Consider the following 18623-nt stretch of genomic DNA (forward strand, 5'->3'; position numbering starts at 1 on the left):
GGAATTTTGGTTGTATTTTTTGGTGCCGTAATCTGGAGCGAATCGGGACGTCAGTCTGAATAGGGACAGCAGTTTTTAGAGCACTTAAAGCTTTTATATTTGAAAATGGATGGACACATTTTGTTGGTCTGAGTCTGTTCTAACCAAAACCAATCAGAAAAATCAAAATATTGTGCTCCAACATGGTTAAAACTGCTGTCCCAATGCGCCCTATGTGTCCCGATTGACCCCAGTTTACGGTGCGTAGAAATCCTTAATTCAAAGAAAAAAAAATCGTTAATTATAACTTTTCTTGTTAATATCATTTAAGGGTGCACAGCAGCCAAGGAAGTTGTTGTCTTCTTATTCTAAAATTGTCAAATTTACGGACCCAATCCTGCAACAATCTGACTGTAAAAATGGTCAAACTTTGCTGCAAATTATTGTTCAGACAATACTTTAATTGATGAATGAAAAGTTTTATCAATAGTTCCAGTAGTTTTGAAGCTACTAAGAATGGCTTGAGATCAATTTTTTAAACTTGAACATCAAAATTTTTATTAGAAACACTTATTTGTGATTTAAGCATTAGATTTATTGTTTTCAGATCTGATTTTCAGGGATAATATTGCGCTTGAAAAAAAAACATTTAAAATATATTCAAACAAATTCATCATTCTTAAAATAGTGATTGTTGCACATATTTTTCAAAAATTAAAAAAAAAAATCCCAAGAAATCAGAGAGCAAAAAAAATCTTTCCTTTGGGCCCTTGCAAATCATTTTTGAAGTTAATGTCCCTTGACTCTAACCAGAGGAAAAAATATTAAAAAAGAAATTACAAGCTATACTTTCAACATTTCAAAGAAAAAATATTTTAAAACAAACAAAAATTGAAAATAAAAATGCATTTCTAAGTTTTTTTTTTTTTTTAAAGATAAACTTAACGTTGGAATTTTTTATTTATTTTCTAATCTAATCTAATCTAATCAGACCCTAGCGCAGCCAATCTTTCGAAGGGATCCTGGAGAGTGCCTTAGGTTAGATGACGCCTAGCATTCTTCTTGTCATTTATTAACGTTTGTAGTGCGCCATTGCATTAGAAATGCATTGAAACATCACAAGCGTTAAAGCGGCCAGGCCTACTGCGTAAAGCCGTATCGCAGAGATGATCCGTAATTGGGTTGAGTTTGAGCACTGAGTGTTCGAACAACAACACAATTCTGAATCGACAGGGGAGGAAGAAGCGTGGGGACACACCACCATACGCTCCGAGATTTTTGGTTGTATTCGTTGGGAGCACCATGCTAAGAAGGTTTGGTACTCGGGGCCCTCTGGGATGGGACATTGTATTTCCACAAATGCCCTGGACTCTATTTGCCGTGGTTATAGCGCCACAACTCGCTCCGTTGGAAATTTTTATTTATTTTGCACACAAACCTTCTTTTAATTTTTTTGTGATAATTGGATGCTTGAGTCTGGCCCTAGGTCCTAGGTCTGGATCGTATTATAAAAGAAATGGTTTTTGCCTCAAGATCAGGCCTGCAAAAAGGCCTCAAGATACCGCTAAGTTATTGTCCAAAACATCCAATTGTTCATGGTTTGTCAGTGAATTTTAGGAATTGTTTCCAGCCTCTTATTTTGAAGTTTTATAGAAGTTTGCAAGATTAGTTGATATTAAAGATTATATTTGAGCAATTCTCTACAAAATCGGTCTTTTTTTAAGAATTTTAATTTTTGTAATTTTTTGTATTTTTGTAATCTTTAATCCGAATGAAACTTTTTTGGTGCCTTCGGTATGCTCAAAGAAGCCATTTTGCATCATTAGTTTGTCCATATAATTTTCCATACAAACTTGGCAGCTGTCCATACAAAAACGATGTATGAAAATTCAAAAATCTGTATCTTTTGAAGGATTTTTTTGATCGATTTGATGTCTTCGGCAAAGTTGTAGGATATGGACTACACTAAAAAAATTATACAAGGTTAAAAAAAAATTGGTGATTTTTATTTAACTTTTTGTCACTAAAAGTTGATTTTCGAAAAAAAAACATTATTTTTTTTTTATATGTTTTAAAGGACATAAAATGCCAACTTTTCAGAAATTTCCAGGTTGTGCAAAAAATCTTTGAACGAGTTATGATTTTTTTGATTTTTTCAAAACATCGTAATATCGGTCGCAACAATTTTTCAACTTCATTTTTCGATGTAAAATCAAATTTGCAATCAAAAAGTACTTAATAAAATTTTGATAAAGCACACCGTTTTCAAGTTAAAGCCATTTTCTAGTATTTTTTTTTTTTTTTTGAAAACAGTTGCAGTTTTTCATAATTTTAAATTATTGCACACGTTTGCTCACTTTTGAAAAAAATATTTTCGAAAAGCTGAGAAAATTCACTATATTTTGCGATTTGAACTTTGTTGGGCAAACATGTGCACTAATTTAATAAAATGAAAAACTGCCACTATTTTCAAAAAAGTTACTTAAAAATGGCTTTAACTTGAAAACGGTGCACTTTATCAATATTTCACTTAAGTACTTTTTGATTGCAAATTGATTTTACATTGAAAAACAAAGTTGAAACATTTTTGCGACCAATATTTCGATTTTTTGAAAAAATCATTATTGATTCAAAAATTCATAACTCGGTCAAAGATTTTTTGCACAACCTGGAAATTTCTGAAAAGTTGTCATTTTATGTCCTCTAAAACATATCAAAAAAAAATAATAATGTTTTTTAGCAAATCAAGTTTTAGAGACAAAAAGTTAAATAAAAAATCACCAATTTTTTTACCGTGTATCATTTTTTTAGTGTAGTCCATATCCATACCTACAACTTTGCCGAAGACACCAAATCGATCAAAAAATTTCTTTTGAAGGAATTTTTGAATTTTCATACATCGTTTTTGTATGGACAGCTGCCAAATTTGAGGTTAAATTTTGTCCGGCCAGCAGAATCAAATGGTGCGCTAGTGTAGGTACACGAAACGTCATAACGGTCTATTTTTTGACAGCTGGAAAATCCCACCCTTTCTTATCTAATCGACAAACCTTGGTCACTGCCCTGCGAAATATGTTGGCTTACATATCGGGCTGTCAATTAAAAAAAAACCAGCTAGAAGTCGCCTGACAAAAAACTTGCTAGAAAGAGATACCAAAACTGATGCAAACAAACCCCCAGCTTCCATGTAAAAATTATTTAAATGTGTTGGTAAATTTTTGACTAGAAAGCCTTGTAAAACAAAACCTCAAACATCAAAATTTAGCTGACATTTATTTGCTAGCAGAAAATCTCGAAACCTAACCTCAAAAGATAGTGGAACTATGACAGCTTGGAGTGTTAGTTTTTTTCTGTAATTAGAGAATCTCAAATCAAGTGTCCATATCACCATTTTTTTTTCGTCCCATCCAATCGTTGAACCTGCAATCATCTCCCCTGCCACACGGGAAACGGTAATGACAGCTGTCAAACTAGGATCGAGAAATTAAAAGTGAGAGTGTGTGCGTGCAACATGGAGTTAAACTTTTCAAAGTGCCATTGTAACCTTCACATCAACTTCATAGAAAGTTTAACTCCATGTTGCACACACTCTCACTTTTAATTTCTCGATTGAGTCTTGTATTCATTCATAACCTTAAGAATTTGAATTCTTTAATTTGAATGCAGTTGATTTCGAGTTAGAATATTTTTTGAATGAACATGAAAAACTTTATTAACAATGCAGAAGACTGAAACGAAATGCACTTCAATTGGGTACTAAAGCCCTATGTCAATTTTTATGTACAACGGTAAAAAACACGATAAAAAACCATTTCTGATCACTTTTTTTCATTTTAATGCAAAATTTTTTTTTGACAAGACAACATTTTTCCAATGGATCAACTATGGTCCCCTTGGAACGAGCTGTCAAGTAGGAGCTTTTCTATCAAGAAGGACCGCTAGGTTAATTTTTCAAAATTGATTTAAAAATCCATTTTAAACTCTTTGTGCTCGTACAAAGGGTCATTGTACTCAGAAAAATGAGCTTTATCGCTGTAAACAATAATATCAGCAATCTAAGCTTCATTTTAGGACCCAATTGAAGATCTTGGCGCCAAATACCACTGTTGACAAAACCGTGTTCTGTGAGTGCTAATAAACGAATGGCGGTCGAAAATAGACATTTAGGGACTTAACAAGGTATCGTTATCACAATAATTGAAGTGTGCTAATTGTATTACTATGGATTTATTCCACATTCAAATCACGCTTTTCAAAACGTTGTATATCTGCAAATTTCGTTTGCCGAGAACGCTTTAAAATATGGGTTGTATTCGATGTACTTAGAACGAATCATGCTAAAGAAATCGGAATGTTGGAATTTGCCTCTCTTTATGAAAAGTACATCTCGAAGTCATGTGGCACAATTGAGTTGTTCAAATTTAGTCAAATTTGCTCTTCAATTTATCGTCCAAGCGCCAAAATTCGCTACAAACGCTGTCGTCGCTGTCGGTCCCCCTTCATTGATGTCTACGACGTATATAAAACCGTAACCCCCGTCCAAAGTTCAGTTTCGTAAAAATGTTCTTCACGCAAGCATCGCTGGTGCTGACCGCGATCTGGCTGCTGACCGATTCGCCGGTGGCCGTCTCGTCGATCGACATCACCTTCCAGGAGCACATTCGTGATGCGCAGAAAAAGTACCTGCTGGTCAACGATAAAAAGTCGTTCTTTGGAGCGTGGCAGGACTGTACCTCGTTGGGGCTGAAACTGGCCACGGTCACGTCGAAGGCGGACGCGGACGAGCTGGCGACGGCCATCGGAAGCTACAATCCGGAGTACAAGCAGCAGTGGTGGATCGGGGCGATTGCGTTGAACCACAAGGGATATTTTATGTGGATTTCGACGAGTCGGCCGTTGATTTTCCAGAACTTTATGAAGGGAGAGCCGAACAATCAGGACGGGAAGGAGGATTGCGTGTCGATTGGGCAGTATCCGGACTACAAGTGGAACGATGATGAGTGTGAGAAGTTGAAGCACTACATTTGTGAGGCGTAAGAGTTTGGGAGGCTGTGAGATTGTGTTAATTATGAGAATATTGGAATAAAATCTGTACTTACTTAACTTACTACAAATCTTACTGTCTCCTTGTTACACTTAAACCGCGATGGTTTGACACCAATTGAAGTCAAACGAACAATGTTACTCTTTAGTTTGACAACCTTCTTACACAGAGCTCACACTTACTACCAAACTCTGTCAAACCAACGGGGTACAAACTAAAAAGTGTCAAACGAAAAAGTGATCAACAACCGTTTATTGAGTTTATACCCAGTAAAAATTTTGGCTCGAGCCAAAATTCTCACTGGGAACCTACAAATTGAGCAATAAATTTCATTGACATGAAATTGGCGAAACAAATAATTTTTCAAATGACTTTTCTAACATTTCGTCTTGAAAAATATAATTAAAAATCACACAAAGTCAAGTAAAATGATGAAAAAACAAAAGAAGAAATTTAGAACTTAAGAATTTTAGAAGATTAAAGTTTTAGAATTTTAAAATCTAAGAATTTTAAAATTTTAGATTTCTTTTAATACTGAAATTTTTAAGATCTTATAATTATAAAATTTAAGAATTTTTTTATAATAGAATTTTAAAGTTTTAGAATTTTTTAAATTTTAGAATTTTTTGAATTTTAGAATTTTAGTAACCTAGAATCGTGATTTTTTTGAAATTTTTGATTATAGAATTTTAAAATTTTAAAATATTGGATTTTTAAAAATTTTAGAGCTTTTAAATTATAGAATTCTTAACTTTTTTAAGTTCAGAATTATATAAATTAAGCATTTTGGAATTCTTATATTTTTTTAAACCTTAAAAAATATAGAATTTTGGAATTTTGAAATTTAAGAATTTTAATTTTTTTTTTGAATTTTGGAATTTTAGAATTTAAGAAATGTAGAATTCTGGTGTTTTTTTAAAGGTCCTATAAACCAAATTTAATTTTTGGTTTTTGGGTGTTTTTGAATACCCCTGGCCAACCTCCTGTGGCCGAATGGTTACGGGTTTCGCCTCATAAGCGGAAAGTCATGGGTTCTTCTCAGGGTGGCAGCCTTAGGTTTAAGTTCAGAGGTAGCAGCAACCGTATGAGTATAAAACGGTTGCTTCACGTGCTCTTCAAGCATGTGATCGATCTTGGGATATTCCTTTGCGCCTCTTCCCAAAATACTTTCCTCGTGTCTTCGCATGTAAATAATGCCCAGCCGATCGGTATAGGGACGTGGCGTTACATCGTGCTGCCATCTGGTTTTTTAAAGTGCAAGAGTGGAAAAGTGCTGAGTCATCGTCTAAAAATAGACGGCGTCCTATCTCGCCCAGCAAAATGAAGTCGATAAAGTAGTCGGTTTCGATGAGAAAAAGTGGAAAACGTGGTCTAAAAATAGCGACGCCATCCCCCTATTGCACTGCAGTCCAGTCGCATTGTCCAGATCAGAGCAAAGGGAACACCGCAAGAGTAGCGCCGCAATAAGACAATTGTCTTTACAAGACCCCGCGCGGCAAATAATAGCTGCTGGGAAGAGCTTGGAAAATGACACGAAAAAATTGTCACCGCGGTTCTAGCGATACATAGCGCACAAGGCACAAGGAATGGAGTTTACAGCATCTGGATGGAACAGCACTTTTCCTCTCAATAGGAACTGTGTTATAGATCTGGAAATGCTTAATAACAGTAAAAAATGAGTAACACGATACAATAGTCCTTGTAATTAGGATTCCGTGTCTTAATACTCAAACAGAAAAAAAAAATACCCCTGACTCAAGGCGGTTCTAAAAACACCCAAAAAGCAAAAATTTAAAATTTGGTTTATAGGACATTTCAAAAAAAAACTCCAGAATTTTAAAAATTTAAAAAAGTTAGAATCTAAGAATTTCAAAATTTCAATTTTCTCCTATTTTTAAATTCTAGAATCGAAGAATTTAAAATTTTTAATGTTTCAGAATTTCTAAATTTAAGAAATTTAGAACTTTGGAATACTAGAATTTTAGAATTCTAGAATTTCAAAATTTCAAATGGTTTAAATTTTAAAATTTTGAAATTTTAGAAGTTTGGAATGTTAGAATTTTACAAAAATGGAATTTTGGAAATTTAAAATTTTAAAATTTGTGAATTTTAAAATCGTTGGATTTAATATTTCAGAATTTTTAAATTTTAGAATCATTAAATCTAAAAATTAGAAAATTTTGAAAAAAGACAATTTTAGAACCTTGGAATTTTGAAATTTTAGAATTCTAGAACTTAAGAACTTTTTAATTTCTGATTTTTTAAGAATTTTTGAATCTTCAAATTTTTGAATCACAGGATTTAAATAATTTAGAATTACAGAAATTTATGATTTCAGGACCTTTGAATCATAGAATTTTAAAATTAAAAATTTTTAATTATCAGGCTTTTAAAATTATAGAAATTTAAAATTTTGGAATTCTAGAATTTTAGAATGTTAGAATTAAAAACTATAAAATAGAGAAAATGTTATTTTTTTATTGAAATTTTAGAATTTCAGAACTTTAGAACTTTTATATTCTAGAATTAAAATAAAGAATCTAAGAATGTTAAAGTTGTAATATTCTCGATTTTTTTAATTTTAAATTATAGAAATATGGAAACTATTTTTTTTTTAATTCAGTATCATAGAATTTCAAAATTTTGGATTTTTAAAATTTTTAAATTTCAGGATTTTAATTTTTTTTTAATTTTTAAACTTAGGAAATTTCAAATTTAAGAATTTTGAAATGTTAGAATCAACAAATTTTGAAATTTCAAAATTTTAGAAACTGAGAATTATACAAATTTAGAATTTTGGAATTCTTTTGTAAGAATTTTAAAATTTCATAATTTGGGAATTTTAGAAAGATAGAATTTTGGAATCCAAGAATTTAAAATTTTAATATTCTCGAATTTTTAAATTTTAGAATTATAGACATTTAGGGAACCTTGGTGTAGGCGTGATTGCCCAGTCGGCCTGGGTTTGATCCCAGACGGTCTCAATGGCATTTTTCGGACAAGATTTGTCTGACCACGCCTTCCGTCGGAAGGAAAGTAAATGTTTGCCCCGGTCTTACCTAGAGGGTTAGGTCGTTAGCTCAATCCAGGTGTAGGAGTCGTCTCCCTGGGTCCTGCCTCGGTGGAGTCGCTGGTAGGCAGTTGGACTCACAATCCAAAGGTCGTCAGTTCGAATCCCGGGGTGGATGGAAGCTAAGGTGTAAAAAGAGGTTTGCAATTGCCTCAACAATCAAGCCTTCGGACACCTAGTTTCGAGTAGGAATCTGGAAATCGAGAACGCCAAGGCAATGCTGTAGAGCGAATAATTTGATTTTTTTCTTTTAGACATTTAGAATCTTGATTTTTTTTAAATTTTGAATCATGGAATTTTAAAATTTAGGATTTTTAGAATTTTTAAATTATAGATTTTTTAAATTATAGAATTTTTAAATTGAAGTATTATATAGATTTAGAATTTTGTAACTCTAGAATTTTTGAATGAATTTTTAAAGTTTAACAGTTTTATTTTTATTAATTTTAGAATTTTTGAAATGTTAGAATCGAAGATATTTAAAATGTTAGAAATTTAGAGTTGTAGAATTCTCGAATTTTAGAACGTTAGAATCAAATAACTATAAAATTGAGAAATTGATATTTTTTTGTTAGAATTTTAAAATGTGAGAATCGAAGATTCATAAAATTTTAATACTCTCGTATTTTTTAATTTTTTAATTATAGTCATTTAGAATTTTAAAATTTTTGGAATTTTAAATCATAGAATTATAAAGTTTTGGATTCTTAGAATTTTTAAATTTTAAAATTATATAAATTAAGAGTTTTGGAATTCTAGAATTTTTGAATCATAGAAAATTCTTAAATTTTAAAATTTCAGAATTTTGAATTTTTTTGAATTTTAGAATTTAAGAAATTTAGAATTTTAAAATGTTAGAATCGAAGAATTTTTAAATAAAATTTTAGAATTTTGAAATTCTAGAATTTTAGAATGTTTGAATTAAAAAACTATGCAATTGAGATTTTTTTTTGTCCGAATTTCAGAATTTAAAAATTTTAGAATCTTAGAATTCTAAAATTTTAGAATCGGAGAATTTAAAAATTTTAATATTCCCGATTTTTTTAATTTTAGAATATTAGAATTTTTTAGTTTTAGAATATTACAATTTTAAAATTTTAGAACCTTAAAATTTTGAATTTTCAGAACTTATTGGAATTTCAGAATTTAGGCATTTTAAAATAACAGAATTTTTAAATTTAGAACATTACATTTAGGCTTTTTCCGTTGGATTGCTTAATTTCGAGGTCAAAAGTATTTATTTTTCAACGCGAAGTAAAATATTTCTGTCAGTGATAAATTTTAAAGTTGGATAACAAACAAGGCAGCTTCGAAACAACACTTTATTGAATCAAGAGTTCTTTAGCAGCAATAAGTTATGTACATTCATTATAGGATTCGAACTACACATCTACAAATATCCGGCGCCGGAAGTTGCTCTCCCCCAAAACGCCGGTCGATACTTTTTTTGTTCCACCAATCATATATAATTTGTATTATAAATCATTCATTTAAAAACTTTTAACCTACCTTCTAACAAAGAAAAAAATATATATATAGATGAATCATGCACTTTTGTCCAAACACAAACCAGAATGCAGCGACTGCGGCGGCGACGGCGGCTACAAAAGCGCAAAATCAAAGGCAAATCCACGACGACAATAACCCGGTTGTTTTTAGATCGGCTTGTACAGCAACGTCGTGACGTACTTCTTCCGGTAGCGGTGCGTCGCACTGAGGACCATCACGCCGTCCTTGATGGACAGTGCGTACAGATGGTTCAACATGACGTGATTCGGCTCCGGCAGCAGAGTCGGTTCGCACTTAATAACGAAAAGAAAAATGATTAAAACGGAGATTTTTCCCAAATTGGCCGCCCAAACTCACCGACAGCGGCGTGTCCTTGTTCAGGATGACCTGCAGCAGGTGCGGCGGCAAAACCGGCGGCCCGGACTCCTTGCCCCACGGCTTGCTGGTCGGGATGTCCTGGCTGTACTCTTTCGTTTCGTCCTTGCCGGTGTCCTCGCTGTCCTTGGCCAGCGCCTGGAAGACCTCAAAGTCGGACTGGCGCACCGAAACCAGGTTGTTCTTGGTTCCGACGTCGTTCTCGATGTTCTTCAGCTTCGGATCGTGCCTCCACTCGCCGTCCACGCAAAACTTGTACTGATGTTCCCCCTCGGGCAGATCGATAATCGTCACAAAGTCCCCGTGGCTCTTGACCATCGGCAGGGCCTTCCACTCCGAGAACGTCCCGCTGATGTAGACCTGCTTGCCACCGCCATCCCACTTGAACACCGTCGGCAGTGCCGTCTGAACCTCGTCCGTGTCGTCACCCTCCGGCTCGCCCTGCAGTGCAGAATCCTCCGACACCGTGTTCGACCGCCGACGGTGCTCCCGCAGAAACTCCGGCTCCGGAACCGACTTGGAGTAGTACGGCTCCGCGGCGTCCTCCTCGCTGCGCTGGAACACCAGCCGATGGGTTTGGTCCGGTTTCTTGTCGAACACAAACGCCTGACCGTCCTTGAGCGGCGATCCCGGAATTAAATCGTGCGAGCCTTTGTGGCGCTCCCGCGGGAGGTTGCTTCCGGCGTTGCCCATAACGGAACTGAGGGTATTTCAAGTGGAACTAGTGTGAAAGACTCAGGCGAATCTGTGGGCGGTTGAAAATTGGACGCAATTAATAAATTAGCGGAGAAAAATTACGTTTTTCGCTGCGAACACTCACTTTACTTTTTTTTTCTACTGCGATTTACGCGACTTTTATTTTGATTTGAAGTTTCTGGCGACAGATTGAAGAAAGATGTGTCAGCACGCAGCCAGTTGGGTGGAACTGACAGAAGGATTCACGGTGGGATTGGAAGCGTAGTTAAAACTGGTCAAAATAATTAAAATTATAAAAAAATAATTAAAATAAATAAAAATTAGCACCTCTTTTGTTAGCATTTATTCGATTTGTTACATTTGAGTAACAGCAAATGGCAGGGAATTGAAAAATACTTTTTGTTAAATTTTTGGATGATTTTTTGTTTATTTCACTTTTATTAAAAATATGTTTCAGTGTACAATTAGGTCCTAAAATTAATTTTAAATTGCTAATATTATTGTTCATTATTATTGTAACTTCACGGCTCTTCTTGACAAAAAGTCTGAAGCAACATTTGAAAAGGGCGCATAAGCAATTTGACAGCCATCACGATTTTGCAAATTCTGAGCCAAGAGTACACTATTAAATACTATTAAATTTTAACAAAACCCGCAGTGTTTAAAGGTAGCTGGGAAGGCCAGCTATTGATTTACATTTCGAGTTTTGTGAAAAAGTTACTTGTTGGCTCGAAATTTGCAACATTGCTCCTGCCGTCAAAATGCTTATCCGCCCTTTTCTCGTGTTGCTCCAGAAGTCTTCTATTTGACAGCTCGTTCCAAGAGGACCACAGATCCATCATAAAAGGTTGTTTTGATATTTTATTTTTTCGCCTTAAACAAAATAATCAGAAATAGTTTTTATGTGTGATTTTATACGTTGTACATAAAAAAATAAAAAGGGCTATTTTTAAGGGGGTGCAGTAATAAATAACGTAGGGTCTTGAACATAAATCTATTCAGTAATACATCACTAGTGTTGGGGTTGCCAGATAAATCTGAGAATTCCAGATATTTCAAATGTCAGCAGAATAAAGATTTATCATTCCCTGTTCCAGATTTTGACAAAATTATCAAGATTATTCTTTTTTTGCAAATTTTTGAGCAAGTTTTTGATAAAAATAAACGAGTCAAAAGCTTTGATTTAGTCAACATTAAATTCAACCTTTCGAGACCCACACATTAATCAAACCATTCTAATGTAACAAACTTTTGAATTGATTCATAACATTCTTCCCTTCCTCTTAATAATTGTTTGCTTTTTGTCTGCCCGATTTTTTATCGATAATTTAGCCAATTTTTTTTTATTTTGACCTGGCAACCCTGCGTATGCCATTGACAACTAACAAGCGCAAATATGAACACGCTTGCGTCCAAGCTTTGACTAGTCGACTTATCGATTTTTGCTCTTTTGATAAAAAAAGCACTCACACAGACATCCTTCAATCATTTCACGCCGCGGATCCTGGAGCTCAGGGATGTATTTTTCGGCAATGATTTTTTCACCAAATTGATAAACTCACCAAAATCAACAAAATTAACACCATGAACATATAAAGTAGACTTTTTTAAGCTAAAATCCAATACCTTTCTTAAGTAAGAAAGCAAATTGTAATAAATAACAAATGGTTGTCTTCGGCAAGTTTTCAATAATGTAAGGTACGCACTTCGGAAGTAATCGGTCAAGAAAAATTTCAAATGGGCAGCAGCGGTAGCGAAAGCAAGTCAGAGAGGGTGAAGAAAAGCCCCAAGAAAACATTCCCTCTCTTTTGTTCTGCCGTTCGTAAAGCTGTTTCTTGACCCCTTTCCTTCCGGTCTGCGTACTAGCCTTAAAGCGTCATTCATCATCCACAATTCATCGATGTCGAGCTAACTTGTCGCACGTTCATTTTCGGCCAAATTGAGTTAAGAATGCCATTTTGTGCAGCTCACAATGCCTAAACTTTTTATATTCACAAATCTCCAAAATTCAATTTAAATCCTGAGATATTCAATAAAAACCAAAAAAAAATCCATGCGTTGTTGACACCTTACATATGAAGAAAGGTTATATCTTGTCGTGCTATCTTGACACACCCTGAAAATTAATGTAAGCGCGACAGCTGGCCAAAGGGATTTCAGGTCAGAACGCGTTTGACACGCGTACATGCCCGACTACCGTAAACATTTGTAATTTTAACTCCGGCAACCAAATTCAACCACACTTCGGGGCCATGCACAGAATGGTCAACGAAACAAAACGTGTTTGTTATTGCTCAAATTGTGTGCTCTTTTTTTTGTTTATTTAAGGTCAAACATAAAATGCGTTTTTCTCGGAACGTCGAAATGGCGAGTGCGACAAGATAGCACGACGGCGTCGAATTGACGAATTATTCAAATCGAGGAAACTAATTCTGTTTTTTTTTTCAAAAAATCAAATTATTCGCTCTACAGCATTGCCTTGGCGTTCTCGATTGCGAGATTCCTACTCGAAACTAGGTGTCCGAAGGCTTGATTGTTGAGGCAATTGCAAACCTCTTTTTACACCTAAGCTTCCATCCACCCCGGGATTCGAACTGACGACCTTTGGATTGTTAGTCCAACTGCCTACCAGCGACTCCACCGAGGCAGGACCCAGGGAGACGACTCCTGCACCTGGACTGAGCTAACGACCTAACCACTAGGTTAGACCGGGGCCAACATTTACTTCCCTGTCCGACGGAAGGCGTGATCAGACAAATCTCGTCTCAAAATTTGCCACCGGGACCTTCTGGGATCAAACCCAGGACGACTGGGTGAGAGGCAACCACGCTTACCCCTACACCACGGTCCCGGTTTTTTTTTATTTTCTTTAATTTTAATTGACAGTAGTCACATGAAACGAGATCTCATACAAAATAGTTTGTGCGATTGTGACCTGATAGTTTCAAGATTAATTTTGAACATCCATTATAAAACTTTTCGTTTATGCACGAAGTATCAGCAATCTAAACTCAATTTCAAAATCCAATTAGTTTCCTGGCAAACATTTCTCAAATCAACTCTAAAAATAATTTAAAGAGATATTTATTGGATTGTTTTATTGAATAAATTTATAAATGCTCTCAAAGTAATCTGGTCCCTAACAGTTGTAAGACAAAGTGGAACTCATAAATTCAGCGATAAAAATTAACCAAATGTAGCCCTAACTCAAAGTACTTTCTTCACACATCAAAACGAAACTCAACGCACAGGCAATTAAAATTAATAAATTTAAACGCGTGTAAACTCTACTTCGCCCAGACTTGTGCTGGTGCTCGCTCCAATTGATGATTTGTTGGATACACTTGAGGGCGAAACATCACCAAACAAACCGATCCAAACAGCCGGTCTGAACTTCCTTGGAAGCTGAAACTGGGAACTTATAGCGAGAGAAACCACCCATCAAGACTCAAATCGTTTTAGTTTAATGCTATGTGTAGTGTGTGTTTGCCCACTGTCGTAGTCCATCATCCGTGAGTGACGAAGAAACGACAGGTTTTCCACGTGTTTCAAGACAAGCCGACACTTTGGGTGTCGAATTCATAACGAAAATATCTTCCTTTGCATGCCACAGTACAAAATTTATGAGTGTTTTTTTAAATAATATTTTTGATTGAAATTGCAATTATGTAACCTAATTTGACCAAATAATATTTGTTTATAAATATTTTCTCACAGTTCAAACTTAATATCGCCTTCCTGTCGGCCCCTTTCATGGTGTATAATTTTCCCAGGAAAACCGCCGAACCCCACGGGGAGACGAAAAAAAAAAGAAAGGTCAAAAACACTTGCATTTTCCGCCCGAAAACTCTTCCGCATGAAAAGGGGGAGAAGAAAATAGAAAGAGAGAAGTGAGTCTGAGTGCGTATTTAAGCTTCACGCAGGATTATTTTAAGGGATACGCATCAGAAGAGATGGCGATGGGATGAGTTGCAGCTGAGTTTGGTGGATTATGTTGTGGCAGCAGCATAATACTGATGATGATTTGAGTATGCGCGCGCGGTTTCTCGGATCGAGGGAAAAGCATATTTTCGGTGACGAATGGGCATAATTAAAAACATGTGCGCAGCATTTCTCTTTGTGGTGCGATGATATTTATCATCTAATGAATTTGTTGTTCGTTCGACATTTGTTGAAGTGAATTTTAACATCAACATTAGAGAAAAAACATTTAAAATGAAACACAGTTTTAATAAATTTTAAATTCTAATAAATTAAATATCATATAAATGCAGTACAATTTCTTTTTTTTTTTTAGTTTGCTTCAAATGAAAACTTTTATTTGTCAAACCATAAAAAAGGAATCAATGAAACTCTAAAATTACATATTTCGCTTTGTAGGCTTGGGTTTGATTAAATTTGCATATTTTAATCTTTGAAAATGGTAGATCATGTGAGCAACTCTCTACGAAATCGGCCGATTTCGACCATTTTTATTTTTTGTATTTTTTGATTTGACTCAAACTTTAAGGGGGCCTTTCCTATGACCAAATAAGCTATTTTGCGTCATTGGTTCACCCATACAAGTCTCCATACAATTTTGGCAGCTGTCCATACAAAAATGGTATGTAAATATTCAAACAGCTGTAACTTTTGAGTGAATTTTCTGATCAATTTGGTGTCTTCGGCAAAGTTGTAGGTACTGTTGAGGACTTTTGAGAAAAAAATAGGTACACGGAAAAAAATTGCAGATTTTTTAATCAACTTTTTTTTCACTAAAACTCAATTTCCCAAAATATTTTTTGATTTTCGAGATTTTTTTATATGTTTTAGGGGACAAAAATCCGCAACTTTTGAGCCATAGAGAAACATGGTCAAAAAATCTGCCGCCGAGTTATAATTTTTTGAAAAAATAGTGATTTTTGGAAAAAATCGAAGTTTCATGCAAAAACAAGTTTGACATTATAAAGGGCTCCGTTTTCAAGATATAGCCACCGAAAGTTTGATTTTAGCAAAATATTTGCAGTTTTTTAATTTTTAAAAATAGTGACCATGAGTGACCATTTTAAAAAATATTTTTTTTGAAAAGTTCAGAAAATTTGCTATAAAATTGTCTAAGAGACATTGAAGATTGGACCCCGGGTTGCTGAGATAGAGTCGCTTTCAGAAAAAGAAACACGAAAATTGAAGTTTTCTTAATATCACCAAAAAAACACGCTATTTTCTAATGACGATATCTCAGCAACTAATGGTCCGATTTTCAATGTTAATACATGAAACATTCGTGAAATTTTCCGATCTTTTCGAAAAAAATATTTTGAAAATTTTTAAATCTAGACTAGGACCATTAATTGCTGAGATATCGTCATTAGAAAATGGTGGGCTGTTTGGGTGAGACTTAGAAAACTTTAATTTTCGTGTTTTTTTTTTTCTTTAAGACGCTGTATCTCAGCAACCAGATGTCCAATCTTCAATGTCTCTTAGACAATTTTATAGCAAATTTTCTGAACTTTTCAAAAAAAAATTTTTTCAAAATGGTCACTCATGGTCACTATTTTTAAAAATTAAAAAACTGCAAATATTTTGCTAAAATCAAACTTTCGGTGGCTATATCTTGAAAACAGATGCATGAAACTTCGATTTTTTCCAAAAATCACTTTTTTTTTCAAAAATTCATAACTCGGCGGCAGATTTTTTGACCAGGTTTCTCTATGGCTCAAAAGTTGCGGATTTTTGTCCCCTAAAACATATAAAAAAATCTCGAAAATCAAAAAATACGTATTTTGGGAAAATGAGTTTTAGTAAATAAAAAGTTGATAAAAAATCTGCAATTTTTTTCCGTGTACCTATTTTTTTCTCAAAAGTCCTCAACAATACCTACAACTTTGCCGAAGACACCAAATTGATCAGAAAATTCACTCAAAAGTTACAGCTGTTTGAATATTTACATACCATTTTTGTATGGACAGCTGCCAAAATTGTATGGAGACTTGTATGGGTGAACCAATGACACAAAAATGCATATTTGGTCATAGGGAAGGCCCCCACAAAGTTTGAGCCAAATCAAAAAATACAAATAAAATCCATTTCCGGTTTTGGTAGAGAATTGCTCATGTTGAATCTTCCAGCAAAATATCGCACTATTTCTATTACTCCAAAAATTTCCATCAACCGATGGAATAACTTTTCTTATTATCAAAGATTTATTTGGATTAAAGTAGCAAATCTAGATCATTTTTGTAATTTATCCAAAATTTATGCGTAAAAAAGTGGAATTACATGGACTTATGAAAATTTCAATAGAGTAATTCTCCACATTTTCACAAATCGACTTTAGTCCATTAATTCCCTTTGTTGTTGCATTATTAGTTTTTCCATACAATTTTGCGGGCTGGTCAAACAAATTGGGCATGTGCATATTTGAAAATCGGTATATTGAGAAAGGACTGTTCATCGATTTGTTGTCTTCGATAAAGCTATGATAAGAACTTTTTAGAAAAAATGTACGCGGAAAAAAATCCCAGTATTTTTATTTGACTTTTTTTTTACAAATAGTAAAATTCCCAAAATACGTATTTTTTAAAATTTTCAATTTTTATACATGTTGTAGCAAGAGTTTAGGTTGGCGCAAAATCTGGTACCGAAAATGTGATTCTTTGAAAAAAAATAAATTTGGAGAGCAAAAAAAAAATATTTTTAAACATTTTTTTTTTTAAACATTTTTTGGTGCCAAATCAAAATTGTTTTTAACTTTAGATAAAGTGCACCTTTCTCAAGTTTTTTTATGGCAAAAACACGAATCGAAAAAGGTATCTTGTAATTTAAAAATAGAACATTTCGAAATCGAATAAAAATTTCGTATATCATCAGTTAAAAATGAAAGCTGATCAGACAATACTGAAAAAAGCTTTTTTTACAAAATTATTACTTGAGGCTGTATCTCATCAACCACTAGTCCGATCAATAATATAAAAAAATGTAGGAAATTTTTTCAGCTTCGCAAAAGTGCTTTTCCGTCATCACAGATTTTTAAATTGCAAAAAAAAATTATCGAAAAATGCGTCATTTCATTTTCGATTTCATCTAAATGAATTTTAAAAATTGTTTGACGTTACATTTGATTTTTTTTCAAAAATCACCAATCACCAATCAACGAATGTATATCATCGTACACACAGTAAAAAAAGAACTCATTGTAGTATTGAATCTGGGAATTTTGACAGATTTAGGATCAGAGGAAAGTGCAATTTTAATTCTAATAATGTGTAAATTTACATCTTTTTAATTTGATGTTGAGGTAATTTTACTTTCCTGCTTAAATTGAAATTACAAAAAAGGTAATATTCGACGATGAAATTTTTCAACCTTCCAAAATTCCAAACAACTTTAAAAATTTGCAGACAAAATTGCTTGATATATCCACAGTTAATTTTGAAAGGATGAAAATTTGATGTTTAAAAATTACCCCTTTTTAATCTAATTTTACTTCAATGTATGTTGAATATGTAAAATTACACAAAAAAGACGCAAATTTACACGATTTAAGAGATAATAGTAAAGTAATGCCGGGACCAGGGTTGCGAATGAGCGAGCGCTCACGGAAAGCGTGCTCGCTCCTGCTTGAGCGTGAGTTTTTATCAGGTAGCTCGTGCTCGCTCACGCTCACGCTCCTCCTCACGAATGAGCGAAAAGTGAGCGCTTACGAGCGAGGAACGCAACACTGGCCGGGACCCGTGATGTAGGGGTAAGCGTGGTTGCCTCTCACCCAGTCGGCCTGGGTTCGATCCCAGAAGGTATTTCTCGAGACGAGATTTGTCTAATCACGCCTTCCATCGGACGGGAAGTAAATGTTGGCCCCGGACTAACCCAAAAAAAGGTTAGGTCGCTAGCTCAGTCCAGGTGTAGGAGTCGTCTCCCTGGGTCCTGTCTCGGTAGATTCGCTGGTAGGCAGTTGGACTAACAATCCAAAGG

General features: G+C 34.3%; 2 protein-coding genes across 2 annotated transcripts; one reads left to right on the forward strand and one right to left on the reverse strand.

Moving 5' to 3' along the window:
- Positions 1 to 4501: 4501 nt before the first annotated feature.
- LOC6035992 (ladderlectin) lies at positions 4502 to 5086 on the forward strand. The gene has a single exon (XM_001846046.2). The coding sequence runs from the start codon at positions 4540 to 4542 to the stop codon at positions 5014 to 5016; it is 477 nt and encodes a 158-aa protein (XP_001846098.1). The 5' UTR covers positions 4502 to 4539; the 3' UTR covers positions 5017 to 5086.
- A 4315-nt stretch (positions 5087 to 9401) lies between these two features.
- Positions 9402 to 10913, reverse strand: LOC6035993 (5'-AMP-activated protein kinase subunit beta-1). Its single transcript, XM_038257130.1, has 3 exons — positions 10798 to 10913; positions 9960 to 10722; positions 9402 to 9895 (listed from the first exon to the last, which is right to left on the reverse strand). The coding sequence occupies exons 2-3, from the start codon at positions 10668 to 10670 to the stop codon at positions 9749 to 9751; spliced, it is 858 nt and encodes a 285-aa protein (XP_038113058.1). The 5' UTR covers positions 10671 to 10722; positions 10798 to 10913; the 3' UTR covers positions 9402 to 9748.
- Positions 10914 to 18623: the final 7710 nt, after the last annotated feature.

This window comes from Culex quinquefasciatus, chromosome 2 (assembly GCF_015732765.1).
Source record: "Culex quinquefasciatus strain JHB chromosome 2, VPISU_Cqui_1.0_pri_paternal, whole genome shotgun sequence".
Classification (NCBI taxonomy): Eukaryota; Metazoa; Arthropoda; class Insecta; order Diptera; family Culicidae; genus Culex; species Culex quinquefasciatus.

What these genes read in the sequence shown, in the direction of transcription:
- LOC6035992 (XM_001846046.2), top strand. Translation starts at nt 4,540, where the DNA reads ATGTTCTTCACGCAAGCATCGCTGGTGCTGACCGCGATCTGGCTGCTG.
- LOC6035993 (XM_038257130.1), bottom strand. Translation starts at nt 10,670, where the DNA reads ATGGGCAACGCCGGAAGCAACCTCCCGCGGGAGCGCCACAAAGGCTCG. An exon ending in ACAAGGACACGCCGCTGTCG is followed by an intron (nt 9,896 to 9,959) that starts GTGAGTTTGGGC and finishes TTCGTTATTAAG; the next exon opens with TGCGAACCGACTCTGCTGCC.